This window comes from Engraulis encrasicolus, chromosome 14, assembly GCF_034702125.1.
Source record: "Engraulis encrasicolus isolate BLACKSEA-1 chromosome 14, IST_EnEncr_1.0, whole genome shotgun sequence".
Classification (NCBI taxonomy): Eukaryota; Metazoa; Chordata; class Actinopteri; order Clupeiformes; family Engraulidae; genus Engraulis; species Engraulis encrasicolus.
This window is the reverse complement of record NC_085870.1, coordinates 37346780-37364182: the sequence shown is the minus strand read 5'-3', so window position 1 is coordinate 37364182 and position 17403 is coordinate 37346780. Positions and strand designations below refer to the sequence as shown.

The following is a 17403-nucleotide window of genomic DNA, read 5'->3' as shown; positions in this document are numbered from 1 at the left end:
CCAACTGCTGCCTTCTACAGGTGAGTATTCTTTGGACAGCTGGAGTGGTAGCTGTAGGGAAAGCCAAAGCTCAAGTCATGAAAAACATCAGAATTAAAATATTGTTATTTTGTATATTTTACAGACACGCTAGACTTAACATCAGTTTCTGATTGGAGGTGAAAAGGTGAGTATCATAAAAAGAAACTAAAAAGACGGTTTAAGTTGTGTCCATGTAGCATAATTCATCAGATTCTGTTCATGTCCAATTTGCTAGTACTTCGACCTCTATCTCTATCAGCCATAACCCAAAGAAAAATACTCTCTGTTTCTTTCTCTCTCTGGAATACGTTAAAGTAACTACTTCCAAATAAACATTTACTTTGAAACTGTCAGTATATTGAGCATAATGATGAATACTAAGCAAGCAAAAAAAGCTTTTTAAGAAATTGTGATGAAGTGCTTGTGTACACAATCTGTAACATACACCAGAAACAGTGGTAACAAAACACCTTTTCCTAGATAACCAACCTGCCACCATGGGGGATGGAGATATGGAGTGCTTTGGCCCTGCGGCCATCTACCTCCGCAAGCCAGAGAAGGAGCGTCTTGAGGCCCAAACCAGACCCTTTGATGCCAAATCGGCTTTCTTTTGTGTTGACAAAGCGGAAGATTATGTGAAATGCACTCTGAAGAAAAGAGACGGGGGCAAAGCCACAGTGGACACTCTAGAGGGTGATAAGAGCAAAGTAAGTGAAATGTTTTTTTTTTCCAGTTATGAAAGAATAAGTACACGTCCGTTTCAGTGAGATGACGACAATAGTTAAATGACTGTATAATAAGTGGGCGAAGCATCCGTGATATCACCCATAGGCTTTTGCACAGCTGAAACGAGGATGGATTTGAAGCACACATTGTTGCTTTTTTAATGCATCTAGCATAATTTTCAATCCGCCTTCTTAATCAAAGTCGAAATGTGTCTGCAATGTCTGGAGGAACCGGCTGTTACCGTCAATCATGCCAGCCCTGCCAACCACGCTAGTTTGTAAAACGTACACATTGCTATGTGTACAATGGAAAGAGTTTAAAATACTAGTCACAATAATAGTAGACAATGTAATTGTCATGTGTATTACCACGATTGACAGACGAAAACTTATTTGGATCTTTGAACCAAGCAGTTAGTGTACTATATATTTGAAGTGTCAAAATTGTCTGGTTAAAATTGGAGTCAATGGGATTTTCAAACTTCTGGAGTCTGAAAGTCTGATTCCGTAGCCACGTAGCCTCAGCCATAAAGACAAAAAAAGCTGGCTTCATTACTGTGACCAAGGTTAGACAAACACCGGCCTTCTTTTTCCTGATTTGTTTTCCTACAATTCCATATTCTGCATAATTTTCACATGTTGCAGGAAGTTAGAAGCAAATTGTTTATCATATCTTACAGGAAGTCACGGTGAAGGAGGATGAAATCTTCCCCATGAATCCTCCAAAATATGACAAAATTGAGGACATGGCCATGATGACCCACCTCCACGAGCCTTCTGTGTTGTTCAACCTGAAAGAGCGTTATGCAGCATGGATGATCTACGTAAGATTTTTACCAAAAAAAAGAACTGACCTTGGTTTACTGAAAATATAAGTGCAATATTATCAAAGGATGTAATAAAAAAAAACTTTTTACTCTTCATCAGACCTACTCTGGGCTGTTCTGCGTCACAGTGAACCCCTACAAGTGGCTCCCAGTGTACGATCAAGTTGTTGTTGAAGGATACAGAGGCAAGAAGAGGATTGAGGCTCCACCCCATATCTTCTCCATCTCTGATAATGCCTATCAGTTCATGCTCCAAGGTCAGCGTATATGACCATTCACAATATTTCAACATTTTCCATTATCTGTATACTTGTATATCTCTTTCTACATTGCATGATCTGCAAAAAGGCTGATTTACTAATGTAATATCATTATTTTCCAGATCGTGAGAATCAGTCAGTCCTTATTACGTAAGTAAAATCATTATATTACAATGCTTTGTAAGACCATACAGTATGCTTTAGCAAACATGCTTGATAATGTTATTTCTTGCTTTTACCCCCAGTGGAGAATCCGGTGCAGGGAAGACTGTCAACACCAAGCGTGTCATCCAGTACTTTGCAACAATTGCAGTGGCTGGAGGAAAGAAAGAACAGCCAGCACAAGCTGGAAAAATCCAGGTATATAACAGTATTGATGCACATGTATATTGTGTGCGTGCACTGTATGAGTTCACATCATAGTGTAATAATTTTAAACCTTCACATCCATGAACGTCTTTCACTGCCCTCTAGGGGTCACTGGAGGACCAGATCATTGCAGCCAACCCTCTACTGGAGGCTTATGGTAATGCCAAGACTGTGAGGAATGACAACTCCTCCCGTTTTGTAAGTATTTGAACATGTTAGTGGATAAATAATTGCATTTCCTTCAACAATCTGGGTAACATATGTTTCTATCTCTTCAGGGTAAATTCATCAGAATTCATTTTGGCCAAACTGGCAAGCTGGCTTCTGCTGATATTGAGACTTGTAAGACTCTTGAATTTTAATTAAGTCTTGAACACAGATTCAATATTAATAAAAAAAGAGAAATAAACTACTAATAACACATGTAATAATTTCAAATTATACATAATAGATCTGCTGGAGAAGTCAAGAGTGACATTCCAGTTGTCTGCTGAGAGGAGCTACCATATCTTCTACCAACTCATGACTGGGCACAAGCCGGAGCTGATTGGTAATACATGATTCTTCTACCTCAAATGAAAAAATGCTTATACTAAAAGGAAAACACACTGACCCCATCTTATGCATTGTCTGTTTTTTTTCCAGAGGGCCTGCTTATCACCCAAAACCCCTATGATTTCCCTATGATCAGCCAAGGTGAAATCACTGTCAAGAGCATTGATGATATTGAGGAGTTCATTGCTACTGATGTAAGATGTTTAAGTTGGGGAAGCGTGAATATGAACACAAAAAAACAAAATTAAAGTAAAATTGTCCCAGTTTAAGAACAATTGAGCTTAACGGTATCGTCTGATTTGTGTTTGTGTGTTTTTTGTTGTTGTTGTCCTGTTTTGCAATTATGCAATTCCTATAATTCTATTTTTCTTTTAAAGCTGTTTCGTCTCATGCACACAGCGAGTAATCATTTCTGACTCAGTCCATATCAAAAACCTTTTCTCAACAGACGGCTATTGACATCCTGGGCTTCAATGCTGATGAGAAACTGGGCATCTACAAACTGACCGGAGCTGTAATGCATCATGGCAACATGAAGTTCAAGCAGAAGCAGAGAGAGGAGCAGGCTGAGCCTGATGGCACTGAGGGTAAGAATTGCATGATAGAGACAGAGTCCACAATAAAATCTAATTTAAATGTGTTAACAACACAAGACTAAACTCTGAATTCTTCTCAGAGGCCGACAAAATCGCTTACCTCATGGGCCTGAACTCTGCTGATATGCTGAAGTGTCTGTGCTACCCAAGAGTGAAGGTCGGAAATGAGTTTGTGACCAAAGGCCAAACTGTACCACAGGTTAGTATGTATTTAAAATATACTTGGAAAGATCATTAGGCCTCTTAGTGTGAGCTAATGTTTACCTTGGAGAAGTAGGCTATTATACACTACATGTGCTGTGAAATATACAGTAATGCTGAATTTATTTATTTTTAATTAATAGTCTCTCATTCGTTAGCACACTGAATGGTGATTATGACAATGTGTTACTGTATATCAGTCATTTTTGTTGACAAATATTTAATGGCCAATTGTTTTCATTAGGTGAACAATTCGGTTTCAGCTCTTTGTAAGTCAGTATACGAGAAGATGTTTTTGTGGATGGTCATCCGCATCAATGAGATGTTGGACACCAAACAGGCAAGACAGTTCTTCATTGGTGTGCTGGACATTGCAGGATTTGAGATCTTTGATGTGAGTACTCATCTACTCATCTTAGTTCCACAATGTATCTTAATTAGAGAGTTTAACTTCACTTTTATGCCATTGATGGAATGTGTCTTCAACAGTACAACAGCTTGGAACAGCTGTGTATCAACTTCACCAATGAGAAACTGCAACAGTTCTTCAATCACACCATGTTTGTACTTGAACAAGAGGAGTACAAGAAAGACGGTATTGTGTGGGAATTCATTGACTTTGGTATGGATCTGGCTGCCTGCATAGAGCTTATTGAAAAGGTAATATACATGACAAATACAAAAAACATTTTTTAACAAAAGCACATTAAAATGTACACAGCCAATGTACTGAAAGGTAACATGGCCTTCATTAACAGCCACTGGGCATCTTCTCCATTCTTGAAGAGGAGTGCATGTTCCCCAAGGCCTCAGACACTACCTTCAAGGGCAAGTTGTATGATCAGCATCTTGGCAAAACCAAGTGCTTTGAGAAACCCAAACCAGCAAAGGGTAAGGCAGAGGCCCACTTCTCCCTTGTGCACTATGCTGGCACTGTGGACTACAACATCACTGGTTGGTTGGACAAGAACAAGGATCCACTGAACGACTCTGTTGTGCAGCTGTACCAGAAGTCATCAGTGAAACTGCTGGCCTTGTTGTATGCAACCCACGGTGGTCCTGAAGGTATGAATGCTTATTTCCCTCAGTATTTTAACCCTACAGTCTAAGTAAAGAGTGAAGTTTTTCATTGTCTTGTCATATCAATGACACAGCTGATGCTGGTGGTAAGGGCGGTAAGGGCGGTGGCAAGAAGAAGAAGGGTGGCTCCTTCCAGACGGTGTCCGCTCTGTTCAGGGTAATTCATTCAATTGTTGTTTTTTCCGAATTCCCTGATTCATTATTTTGTGACATACGTATATGTATATGTAAACATGTAATTTTCATGTGCTCCTGCCCACAGGAGAACTTGGGCAAGCTGATGACCAATCTGAGGAGCACCCATCCTCACTTTGTGCGCTGCTTGATTCCTAATGAGTCTAAGACTCCTGGTGAGCTAATTGCTTAACATACTTTGGAGAACTTTTTTGGATGTGCTGTGAACTTTACTTGGATAGTGACTTCATGCAATATATATTTTTTTAAGGCTTGATGGAGAACTTTCTGGTGCTTCACCAACTGAGATGTAATGGTGTGCTGGAGGGTATCAGAATCTGCAGAAAGGGCTTCCCCAGCAGAATCATTTATGCTGACTTCAAGCAGAGGTTAACAGATTTTTTGTGCTATTTAACAATAAGGTCTAAACATCAAAATGTTTTGTTTTACAATGATGAAGGTGTAAAGGAGCCACAATTGACGTGTCTTTTTTCTATAATCACCTAATAATCAAATAGGTTCAAAGTGTGACTTCAGGAAGCAAGACTTAGGACATAATGATAGCAGTGTACACTTTTCACACTAACATCTGAAAACATTGCCTATTCACACCATTTCAGATACAAAGTGCTGAATGCCAGTGTTATCCCAGAAGGACAGTTCATTGACAACAAGAAGGCTTCAGAGAAGCTCTTGGGTTCCATTGATGTGGACCACACTCAATACATGTTTGGACACACCAAGGTAAATTACTGAAAACATCCTGTCCACAAGATATTACCTGTTGAGCTGTGAAAATGAAAAAAATGCTAAATGATACAAACTCTTGTAGGTATTCTTCAAAGCTGGGCTGCTGGGGACCCTTGAGGAGATGCGAGATGAGAAGTTGTCAATTCTGGTCACAATGACTCAAGCGCTCTGCCGTGCTTACCTGATGAGGAGGGAGTTTGTCAAGATGATGGAAAGGAGGTGATTTGGAGGGGAAGCTCAATTTTCCCCAAAATATATTCACATTGTTAATATTTCTGAGTCCACAAAGATTACTTCTCATTGAAAATGCATGATCCCACGCACAGGGAAGCTATCTACACCATCCAGTACAATATCCGCTCATTCATGAATGTGAAAAACTGGCCATGGATGGGAGTGTACTTCAAGATCAAGCCACTTCTGAAGAGTGCTGAGACTGAGAAGGAACTTGCAAGTATGAAGGAGAGTTTTGGCAAAATGAAGGCTGACCTGGAGGTTGCCCTCGCAAGGAAGAAGGACTTAGAGGAGAAGATGGTTTCACTGCTTCAGGAAAAGAATGATCTGCAATTACAAGTGGCATCTGTGAGTAATCTCTTCATAGTTTCCTGTATGTTAAGACATAAAATAAGCTGAAATGATACAGTATGATTCATTTTGACTGTAGTAATGTAGGCCTAGTAAAAACTTTTGATACTTCAGAAGGGCCCAGCACATCTACTCTTTCTTTGTTTTGGGAACAAGCAGCATACTTGAAAGACCACATACACGACGTCATGACAATAGTTGTCAGACTGACAGAAAACAAAATATCTTAGGTTGTGACAATAACAGACAACAAGCAAAGCATATTTTCATTATTTTGTGGTGCCAGAATAAAAACAAATGACAGCCAACGCAAATATCAGATACACATGTTTTGCGACTATTGCGTTATTTTCTTTTTCAGACACTTTTTTTTCAGTTTTTTTTTTTAGTTTGTATTTTTGCAAGTAATAAATATTTTCTCTTACTGGCAGCCAACTATGCACCTAAGCACACTGGCATATACTTTCATCCCTGACAGTAGTCCATATTAAGAAATGTAAAGTTCTATAACGTTTGAGAAACTAGCATGTGTGGTATACAGGGCATTGTGAAACGATTTCAGTGCTTATCGTTCTGGTGCTTTATATATGCTTTAAAATGCAAAAATCCATTTTGCATTGCTGTGTGAGCTTGCTCAATTTCTGACCTAGGCTATATCTTTAGTACTTTAGTAAAAAAAAGTCTTTCCCTCTATTGGTTATACGATTGGCACAGCTGTGAATCACACAAAAGAAAAGAATACCAGATGGTGGATCCTCAGTGTTCCGCACAGATTTTCTTCCATTTGATTACCCTGCACAACTAGCCCTAGCCCGGCTATTTAAAACAATTTAAAAAGCATCAATAACCAAGAAACCAATAAAGACATTCCACATAAGGTGTTAAAATATAAATAAAAAATCTGACAAACTTTCTTCTTTTACACCAGGAAACTGAGTGTCTCTCAGATGCTGAGGAGAGATGTGAGGGACTTATTAAGAGCAAAATCCAACTGGAAGCCAAACTCAAAGAGACAACCGAGAGGCTGGAGGATGAGGAGGAGATCAATGCTGAGCTCACTGCTAAAAAGAGGAAACTGGAGGATGAGTGCTCTGAGCTGAAGAAGGACATTGATGACCTAGAGCTTACCTTGGCCAAAGTGGAAAAGGAGAAGCATGCCACAGAAAACAAGGTCTTTGTTTAATACATTTGAATCACAATCGTACTGCAAGACGAGAAATTGTTAACTGAAACCATCTATAACATCACTTTGTTTTTTAGGTTAAAAACCTGACAGAGGAGATGGCTTCTCAGGATGAGAGTATTGCCAAGTTGACCAAGGAAAAGAAAGCCCTCCAAGAGGCACACCAGCAGACTCTGGATGATCTCCAAGCAGAGGAAGACAAATGCAACACTCTGACAAAGTCAAAGACCAAGCTTGAACAACAAGTGGATGATGTAAGTAACGTACATATAGAAATGTAAATTATGAACTGTTGACATTACAATGACAAAAATGAAGAAACAAGAACAAATAAGTAAAATCTCAATGAAAACAACAACAAAAAGTATGCACGTTAATATAGTGGTAGCTGTACAGTATAACCTTTGTTTTCCATATTCACTTTACAAAAGCTGGAGGGCTCATTGGAGCAAGAGAAGAAACTCCGCATGGACCTTGAAAGGGCCAAGAGGAAGCTTGAGGGTGACCTCAAACTTAGTCAAGAAGCCATCATGGATCTGGAGAATGACAAGCAACAGTCTGATGAGAAAATCAAAAAGTACGAAACAAAAATAATTCATCACATGTAATATGTGGTTGCTTGATTTCTATCTTTTGATATCTTTTGATAAAAATTCTTGATTTTATAGGAAAGACTTTGAGATAAGTCAGTATCTCAGCAAGATTGAAGATGAGCAATCACTTGGAGCTCAACTTCAAAAGAAGATTAAAGAACTTCAGGTGATTAATCATTAAAATACTTCTATGTTCTCTCTTTTGGATCAAAGAAGTTCAAAGTACTAACCTTTATAAAAAAAATATTTAGGCCCGCATTGAGGAACTAGAAGAGGAGATTGAAGCTGAGCGTGCTGCTCGAGCTAAAATTGAGAAGCAGAGAGCTGATCTCTCCAGGGAACTTGAGGAGATCAGTGAGAGGCTTGAGGAGGCTGGTGGGGCCACTGCTGCTCAAATTGAGATGAACAAGAAGCGAGAGGCTGAGTTCCAGAAGCTGCGTCGTGATCTTGAAGAGTCTACCCTTCAGCATGAAGCTACTGCCTCTGCTCTTCGCAAGAAGCAGGCTGACAGCGTGGCAGAACTGGGAGAGCAAATTGACAACCTTCAACGTGTGAAACAGAAGCTGGAGAAGGAGAAGAGTGAATACAAAATGGAGATAGATGACCTCTCCAGTAATATGGAGGCTGTGGCTAAAGCAAAGGTATTACCTTAAAAGAATGAAACATTTATTGATATGTCCAGTGGTTGAACATGATAACATGATTAACTTTGCATATTCAGGCAAATCTGGAAAAGATGTGTCGCACCCTTGAAGACCAAACGAGTGAGATTAAAGCAAAGGCAGATGAAAACCACCGTCAGCTTAATGATATGAGCGCACAGAGAGCAAGACTCACTACTGAAAATGGTAAGTGAAAAATATAAAGATAAAAGGATGATTTGATTTTAAAAATGTGAATTGAAAAGTATGACGGGAGGGAGAAAAAAAAACTGTTACAACTATGGGAGAAGGACTACAATATTCTCAAAACTTAGTGAAAAGGTGCTGCCCGCTCCAACTTTGTTAAAGCTTTTGTGCCTTTACAAAACACTTTGGATGAAACTAATATAATGCCATGTCCCAAAGGTGAGTTTTCCCGTCAGCTTGAGGAGAAGGAAGCTCTCGTCTCTCAGCTGACCAGAGGCAAACAAGCTTATGTCCAGCAGATTGAGGAGCTGAAGAGGGCGGTTGAGGAGGAAGTCAAGGTAAGATTGGCAATTTAACTTGAGCATTAGTTTAGGATTTTTTTAAATATCAGTATACCCAATGTGTTATACTTGTCATCATCCGTCTAATAAATATTTTTAATACCTGCCTAAAGGCCAAGAATGCCCTGGCTCATGCTGTCCAATCAGCACGTCATGACTGTGACCTGCTCAGGGAGCAGTTTGAGGAGGAGCAGGAGGCCAAGGCTGAGCTGCAGCGTGGAATGTCCAAGGCCAACAGTGAGGTGGCTCAGTGGAGGTCCAAATATGAGACTGATGCTATCCAACGCACTGAAGAGCTGGAGGAATCAAAGTTAGATATCATTTTAATTCAATTTCTGTAATACAAAATCTAATCAACACAGTCATTTGCAATCCATCAACTATGACTATGAGCATTAACACATTTTATGAAATGATCTTTCCTTTAGGAAAAAGCTTGCACAGCGTCTCCAGGATGCTGAGGAGTCCATTGAGGCCGTCAACTCCAAATGTGCATCCCTGGAGAAGACCAAACAGAGACTCCAGGGTGAAGTGGAGGATCTCATGATTGATGTGGAGAGAGCAAATGCATTGGCTGCAAACCTTGATAAGAAGCAAAGGAACTTTGACAAGGTATATGAAATGACGACATACGGCTTTGTTTAGCATTGAATTTGTGCCCAATATCATATAGTGTTTTCATTAATCTGCTTTTATTCTTTCGTATAAGGTCCTGGCAGATTGGAAGCAGAAGTTTGAAGAGGGCCAGGCTGAGCTGGAAGGTGCTCAAAAAGAAGCTCGTTCTCTCGGCACTGAGCTCTTCAAGATGAAGAACTCATATGAGGAGGCTCTGGATCAGCTGGAGACCCTGAAGAGGGAGAATAAGAACTTACAGCGTATGTCAATATATCTCCTCCACACCCTTGTATCAAATATTAATGAAGTATACTACAAACTGAATAGTAATTAAAATGGCATAATCTATGTGTAGGCCATTCAGAACTATTCCAATAAAACAATTGCTATCACTATTACTATTGACTTCTACAGAGGAAATTTCTGACCTCACCGAGCAACTTGGTGAAACTGGCAAGAGTATTCATGAGCTTGAAAAGGCTAAGAAGACAGTGGAGACTGAGAAATCAGAAGTCCAAACTGCACTAGAAGAGGCAGAGGTAGGATTAAGACAATAACCTTTTTGTAAATCATTCATGTACATCTTCTCTGGTGCTAACATAGTAACATTTATTACTTTAAATGTCTCTCGAATTAGGGTACACTTGAGCATGAAGAGTCCAAGATTCTCCGTGTTCAGCTGGAGCTTAACCAGGTGAAAGGTGAGGTTGACAGGAAGCTGGCAGAGAAGGATGAGGAGATGGAGCAGATCAAGAGGAACAGCCAGAGGGTGATTGATACCATGCAGAGCACTCTTGACTCTGAGGTCAGGAGCAGAAATGATGCCCTGAGAGTCAAGAAGAAGATGGAAGGAGACCTCAATGAGCTGGAAGTACAACTCAGCCATGCAAACCGCCAGGCAGCTGAATCAATGAAGCAGCTCAGGAATGTCCAAGGACAACTCAAGGTATAATCAAAGTCCAACATTTAATAAACCAGTTAAAGATTAAAAGATATTTTTTCTCATTTTCATGGTATTATACACAGGATGCCCAACTGCACCTTGATGATGCTGTAAGAGGACAAGATGACATGAAGGAGCAGGTTGCCATGGTGGAGCGCAGGAATGGCCTCATGGTAGCTGAGATTGAGGAGCTGAGAGCTGCTTTGGAACAGACAGAGAGAAGCCGTAAAGTGGCTGAGCAGGAACTGGTTGATGTCAGTGAGCGTGTTGGGTTGCTGCATTCACAGGTAAGTGAAGAAAACAAGCTGCTGTAGTGTATTAAATATTCAATCATTATTTCAATATTGAAAATGATTTGTTCGTTTTTCCTCATTTAGAATACTAGCCTCTTGAGCACCAAGAAGAAGCTGGAGGGTGACCTTGTCCAGGTTCAGGGTGAGGTTGATGACACTGTTCAAGAGGCCAGAAATGCAGAAGACAAGGCCAAGAAGGCCATCACTGATGTGAGTTGAACTGTTGAATACAGTACACAATGCTGTTGCAAAGGATAAAGCTTCCCTACACATCTTTGATAACAATTAAAACAAAAACAATACATTGTTTTATCTTTAGGCTGCTATGATGGCTGAGGAACTGAAGAAAGAACAGGACACCTGTGCACATCTGGAGAGGATGAAGAAGAACCTGGAGGTCACTGTGAAGGACCTGCAACACCGCCTGGATGAGGCTGAGAACCTGGCCATGAAGGGTGGAAAGAAACAACTCCAGAAACTGGAGTCCAGGGTATTTTGAAATATGTAGAAATGCTTTTTTGATCACAAAGAAAATTAAGGACAAAATGTTTGCAAGTTAAGTGTACTAAAGTATGTGTTTTTATGGCTGTAGGACACTCATTGCTATTGTTTTACTGTTCATTGGACTCAAGCAAATCATCTGTTGTCACAGGTGCGTGAGCTGGAAGGTGAGGTCGATGCAGAACAAAGACGTGGAGCTGATGCTGTGAAAGGTGTCCGCAAATATGAGAGGAGGGTCAAGGAGCTTACCTACCAGGTGAATGAGCCTAATTCATGTGGACCTACATGAATTAATGTAAGACATTATCAGCTAACTACAATCATTTTCATTAAAACTGTGCAGACTGAGGAGGACAAGAAGAATGTCACCAGACTGCAGGACTTGGTGGACAAACTTCAGATGAAAGTCAAGGCCTACAAGAGGCAGGCTGAGGAAGCTGTGAGTAAAGGCCTTAAATACTTAATACTTAATACTTACTCAAGTAAATCCTTAATCTGAAGTGAATCTTTTTAAACTTTAAATAATGTATATTTCACAGGAGGAGCAGGCCAACACTCACCTGTCCAGGTACAGGAAGGTGCAGCATGAGCTTGAGGAGGCTGCAGAGCGTGCTGACATCGCTGAGTCCCAGGTCAACAAGCTGAGGGCCAAGAGCCGTGATTCTGGCAAGGTACAGTAAGGACGGCTATGGAAAAGAAAACGGCACATCAATATTTTAAGAGGAAATACTGTACTGACAATATTATACAACCATCACATTAATAGATCAGAGTTAGTCACAATCACATATTGACTTTCTTCTGCTTTTTATGTGTTGCAGGCCAAAGAGGAGTAACCAGTAAGGAAAACCTAAATAAAGAAGGAATTCATATAATATGAAATCCTTAATAAAACTATTTAAGAATAACAGCTTTTGTTTCTCTTTTGTTGATTTCTTCCCGCAATATTGTATGCATGCACATCAATATCACTATTCTGCCGTATAAAGGCTAATCCCAGTAACTACATATTTGGTCGAAATTGAGTTCATACAGAAAATGGCCTAAATAGCACCTTATTTATTTTTTGACAAAGTTTTGTGGTCCAAATGTGCCCCGTTTTGAAGATATTAATATGTCAACTTCACAGTAATTACACAATTCGGACGAACGGACCAAGGGACGGACCAACGGACAGACAAAGACTCTTATAGAGATGTGTGGGACGCATCTAAAAATTTGCCGCATTGATTCTGGAACTTGCCGCATTGAATTGAATTGTCCATGCCCCACATTGCATTGCATTGCCGAATCGATTATTGTTGACACCACTAGTAGTTACTGCGGTCTACCTTTGTTCGCCTGACTCGCAACACAGTAGAAAACCAAGGCTAACCGCAGTAAGTGAAGTTACTGCGTTCTTTCTTCCAAACTACTAGCGCAGTAAATTTAGCCTACCTGCCCCTTTTAAGTCTGTTGCACCAGCAATCCACTGTAAATTATCTTGTCATAGTCATCTGCTGATTCACATCAAGATCAACTTCATGAACATATCTCAATGTTGCATTTTAGTGATGGGCAACCAATGTTCATTAGTTATAGTCCAATGCTAGCCTGATAAACCAGACTATTTTGCCGTCCAGCGGGTGGCGCTGGTTCACCAGGCTAGTCCAATGCCATATATGGCTATTCCATTTTAACAAGAAGAAATACCACTTCCTGTCTGCTCATGAGGGCACATACGGTTTGATACATTTAAGGCCTTACTATTCAGAACACAGTTTAAAACCATGATACCTTGTCATTAAGCACTCACTGAAATCTCAAAACTCCATTAAAACATCAGTCGTGTGTTAGATAGCGGTTCAAGCTACCAATTTGCAAAAACTGAATCGTTAAAAAAAATGATGGTGCAGCATAGACCTAAGTTAAATGGAGCAGGAGACTCAAGGATGTTCTAATCTAATTAACGTTATAATTAGAGCTGTAACCATATTGTATCGAATTCAGAAATCGTGATATATACGCAGCAGAGTCAGCTTTTGTTTCTTTTTTGTTGATTTTTTCCCGCAATATTGTGTGCATGCACATCAATATCACTATTCTGCCGTATAAAGGCTAATCCCAGTAACTACATATTTGGTCGAAATTGAGTTTATACAGAAAATGGCCTAAATAGCACCTTATTTATTTTGTGACAAAGTGTTGTGGTCCAAATGTGCCCCGCTTTAAATATATTAATATGTCAATTTCACAGTAATTACACAATTCGACCTAAAACCAAGGCTAACCGCAGTGACATTACTGCGGCTCGCCTTTGTTTGCCTGACTTGAACATTCTAAGAAAACCAAGGCTAAACGCAATACATGTAGTCACTAGTGGTGCGCATTGGCACTGTCCTCACGATTCGATTTGATTCGATTCAACTCTACAATGCATTGCAATGCATTACATTTCTACTGAAAGCAAAGCAAATGTTTCATCATGATGAGGCAATACATGTAGTCAGATACTGAGCAACATTTTATTGGCTGTTTTGTGTATCAGTCTTGCAAATTTCAATGCTTTGAAGTGCTTTTATTTAATTTAACATTCATTTGCTCCCCAAATATCCACAGAAGTGATTGAAACTTAAAGAAGCTCGACAGGCGGACAACAGATGCGTCCGTCTATGCTTGTGGTTCTCAACCTTTTTTGCCCAAATGCCCCCCAGGCCTTCTCATAACCTGTCAAGGTAATTTATCAGGAAGATTACCATGTTTAAGCCTGGATGTGAAAAAGTACCATGGGATTTCAAATAGATCAGGTAAATTCCAAATTTCCAGACATCATTAGTAGGCCTAGTCTAGGCCTATTAAAAACAAACTTTTTGTTGGACAGTATATGTTAATCTTACTAGCCAAACACACAGTTATTAATGGTTGAAAATGGCTATTAAGTTGGTATTTTCTACTAGCCAAACTGACATTTCACATAATATGAACCATAGGCCTCTCATGCCATTTCAGCATCACGTGCAGGAAAGAATCTAAACATCGAGAAATAATAAATAAATAAAACCGTTGGGGTGAATCGTGGTCTATATGTTTCAAAGCAGTGTCATCCAAAACGTGATAAAACAAGGGATCTTCAGGTAGCTGTAGGCGTAGCTCTACGGCATTGAAAATTCTGTCAGTCGTGCGCGCTGTCAAATGAAAGTCAATCAGAAGGGAGCGAAATGCGGGCGTGCGCGACATCGCCCTATATTTCGCAAGATCACCTAGTACCGGGGCTAGCTACGCCTCTCACCCGCCTTTCAGACCTCGCTAGCCTATCAGCCCCCGGCAGACAGACCCGGCAGACCAGGCCAGATAGCAAATGGCGAATGATCTCAATATCACAACATAGTGTCTACATGGCTTATATTAAATGCGATTGCGTGTTGGTCCTAGATAACATTTAAACCCCGTTATATCGTTACAGAAGCACAAGAGTTGTGTAATATAAGCTTGTGGCTGTCTGGTTAGGTTGTGGTAAAAGGCTAAGGAATGCTAACTGTAGGCTAACTTACCCGGCTAGCTAAAAACATCGAGTGATCAAATGACAATGTGGGGAAACCTATATATTTGTGTCAAATAAGTTTGTAGTGCATTTTTACACCAATCCATGATAGGCATGGTATTTATAAGCACATATGCTCTTTAAATGAAGCAACAACTTCGATGTTGGAAATCACAGAAATCGCTGCCATGTTTCTCTGAATGTTGGCAATGGCCAAAGCTAAACCAGAGTTATTGTTGCTAAGGGCTGAACTGACTGTGCCGCCCTTTGAACACAGAGGTGAATTACAATTCAGAAACGCATTACGGGGGGCGGACGGGCAGACGGATGGACGGACCAACGGACAGACAAAGCCTCTTATAGAGATGCGTGGGACGCATCTAAAAATTTGCTGCATTAATTCTGGAACTTGCCGCATTGAATTGAATTGTCCATGCCCCACATTGCATTGCATTGCCGAATCGATTATTGTTGACACCACTAGTAGTTACTAGCCTCGCGCGCAATCCTACGTACTTTCGCCAAGAGACTTGGCTCTACACTACGTCTGGTAACTGTCTTCTGTGGAGCGATGTTGACCGGTAGGATTTGCACAAGTGTTCTGACAAACGGTCCTACATTGCAATTTTATCCTACGGTAGGATGTTCTGTCAGACATGTCTGTCAAACGGTCCTACATCGCAATAGATAGACGTCAGACATGTTTGTTCAACAACTTATAAGTTAAATCCTGATTTTTCCGAAAATGTCCTTCCTGCTTCCTGCAATCGCGTCAGATCAAACAAAGTCCAGACCATAAATACAAAATGGAAATGGTAGTATTATGGTGTGGTCAGGACCAGGCTAAGTAGTTACTGCAGTCTGCCTTTGTTCGCCTGACTCGCAACACAGTAGGAAACCAAGGCTAACCGCAGTAAGTGAAGTTACTGCGTTCTTTCTTCCAAACTACTAGCGCAGTAAATTTAGCCTACCTGCCCCTTTTAAGTCTGTTGCACCATCAATCCACTGTAAATTATCTTGTCATAGTCATCTGCTGATTCACATCAAGATCACCCTCATGAACATATCTCAATGTTGCATTTTAGTGATGGGCAACTGGTGTTCATTAGTTATAGTCCAATGCCACATATGCCATTTTAACAAGAAGAAATTCCACTTCCTGTCTGCTCATGAGGGCACATACTGTTTGATACATTTAAGGCCTCACTGTTCAGAACACAGTTTAAAACCATGATACCTTGTCATTAAGGGACTGTATGTTATTTACCGGGGGGGAGGGCTGGTGCGCTGGAAGTCCGGTCAAAAAAAAAAAATCATGCCCCCCCCCTCCACCTCAATTTTTTTCCCTCCCCCTACAGGTACAAACATGTAATATGTAAAATTGGTAGATGAACAACCATCATGACAAAAGTCAGAGTAGCCTACATCAAGGGCGGTTGTCTGCACTATTATGTGCTATCGATATCAGTGGATACCTATGAGAAGCCGCTAGAATCTACCACTGCGGCTGCATGGGATGCCTTTTAACTCCACTGTCACCAAGACACATTGCAGGGACGCGGGGACTCATTTTGACCAGGGGGTGCTGTGGTCAGCGGAGGGTCTGGGAGTCCTCTCCCAAAAAAAAAAGTTTTTTTTAGATGCAATTTCCTGCATTCTAATCAATTTTAAGATGAAGAATGGCGAATCCCATCTGACTAACTTCTTCATGTTTTATGTAGCCTAACCAAGGATGACTAGATTTTACCTTTTTTTGTTTAACATTTCACTTCAAAATTATTAAGTTCTTCTTGTGGAAGGGAAACGCGCACCTAATGTGGAGGTGACGGCGTGTTCAAGAGCAAATCGCGCTGCCGTGACAGTTTCTCTCTTCTCCATGGGCAGTCTCTACAATGTGTGAAATTAGTAGAAATGCATGACTAGGCTATGCGATGCACTTGTGAGAGGTGACCGGGCTTTCAAACAATTTAGATTTTCTTGCAATTGCGACTGTGTATCAAGATGCATACGATCAGGACCCCTGCCTTGTCTCCCCGCCCGCGCACAAAAGCACGCACGCACACACAGACAGGCATAGATAGGCCTACTGCTTCCCGAATGTGATTACACTCTGACGGCCAAAGAGTTTGTGCTGTGATCGGCGAGAGAAGTAGCCTAGGTTAAGCGCCAAAGCAGGTGGTGCCATTGCTGGCTATTGATACAGGGAGAGTGTGAAAGCCTAGTTTGCATTTGGCGTTAGCCATTCAAGACGCACTAAAAGGTGCCGCTAAACGGTGGTCAAATCAGCAGCAAGAGGCAAAAGGAACAAATCGCCACCACTACAAAAGTCCAAAACATCTAACAATAGCACAGCCATTTCACACCGCGGTCAACTTTGGTAACAGTTATAGGCCTATGATAGACAAGCCACGCACACCATCGGC

General features: G+C 40.7%; 1 protein-coding gene across 1 annotated transcript; it reads left to right on the top strand.

Moving 5' to 3' along the window:
- Position 1: 1 nt before the first annotated feature.
- Positions 2 to 12370, top strand: LOC134462554 (myosin heavy chain, fast skeletal muscle-like). Its single transcript, XM_063215644.1, has 41 exons — positions 2 to 20; positions 125 to 166; positions 502 to 728; positions 1427 to 1570; positions 1674 to 1830; positions 1956 to 1983; positions 2079 to 2193; positions 2308 to 2400; positions 2481 to 2544; positions 2654 to 2752; positions 2848 to 2951; positions 3206 to 3344; positions 3434 to 3552; positions 3799 to 3948; positions 4044 to 4214; positions 4313 to 4619; positions 4709 to 4791; positions 4897 to 4984; positions 5080 to 5197; positions 5429 to 5552; positions 5641 to 5777; positions 5885 to 6140; positions 7072 to 7314; positions 7404 to 7580; positions 7758 to 7903; positions 7995 to 8085; positions 8171 to 8560; positions 8641 to 8767; positions 8987 to 9105; positions 9222 to 9418; positions 9537 to 9720; positions 9818 to 9983; positions 10138 to 10262; positions 10361 to 10669; positions 10750 to 10953; positions 11044 to 11169; positions 11279 to 11449; positions 11612 to 11716; positions 11804 to 11899; positions 12000 to 12131; positions 12282 to 12370. The coding sequence occupies exons 3-41, from the start codon at positions 519 to 521 to the stop codon at positions 12294 to 12296; spliced, it is 5829 nt and encodes a 1942-aa protein (XP_063071714.1). The 5' UTR covers positions 2 to 20; positions 125 to 166; positions 502 to 518; the 3' UTR covers positions 12297 to 12370.
- Positions 12371 to 17403: the final 5033 nt, after the last annotated feature.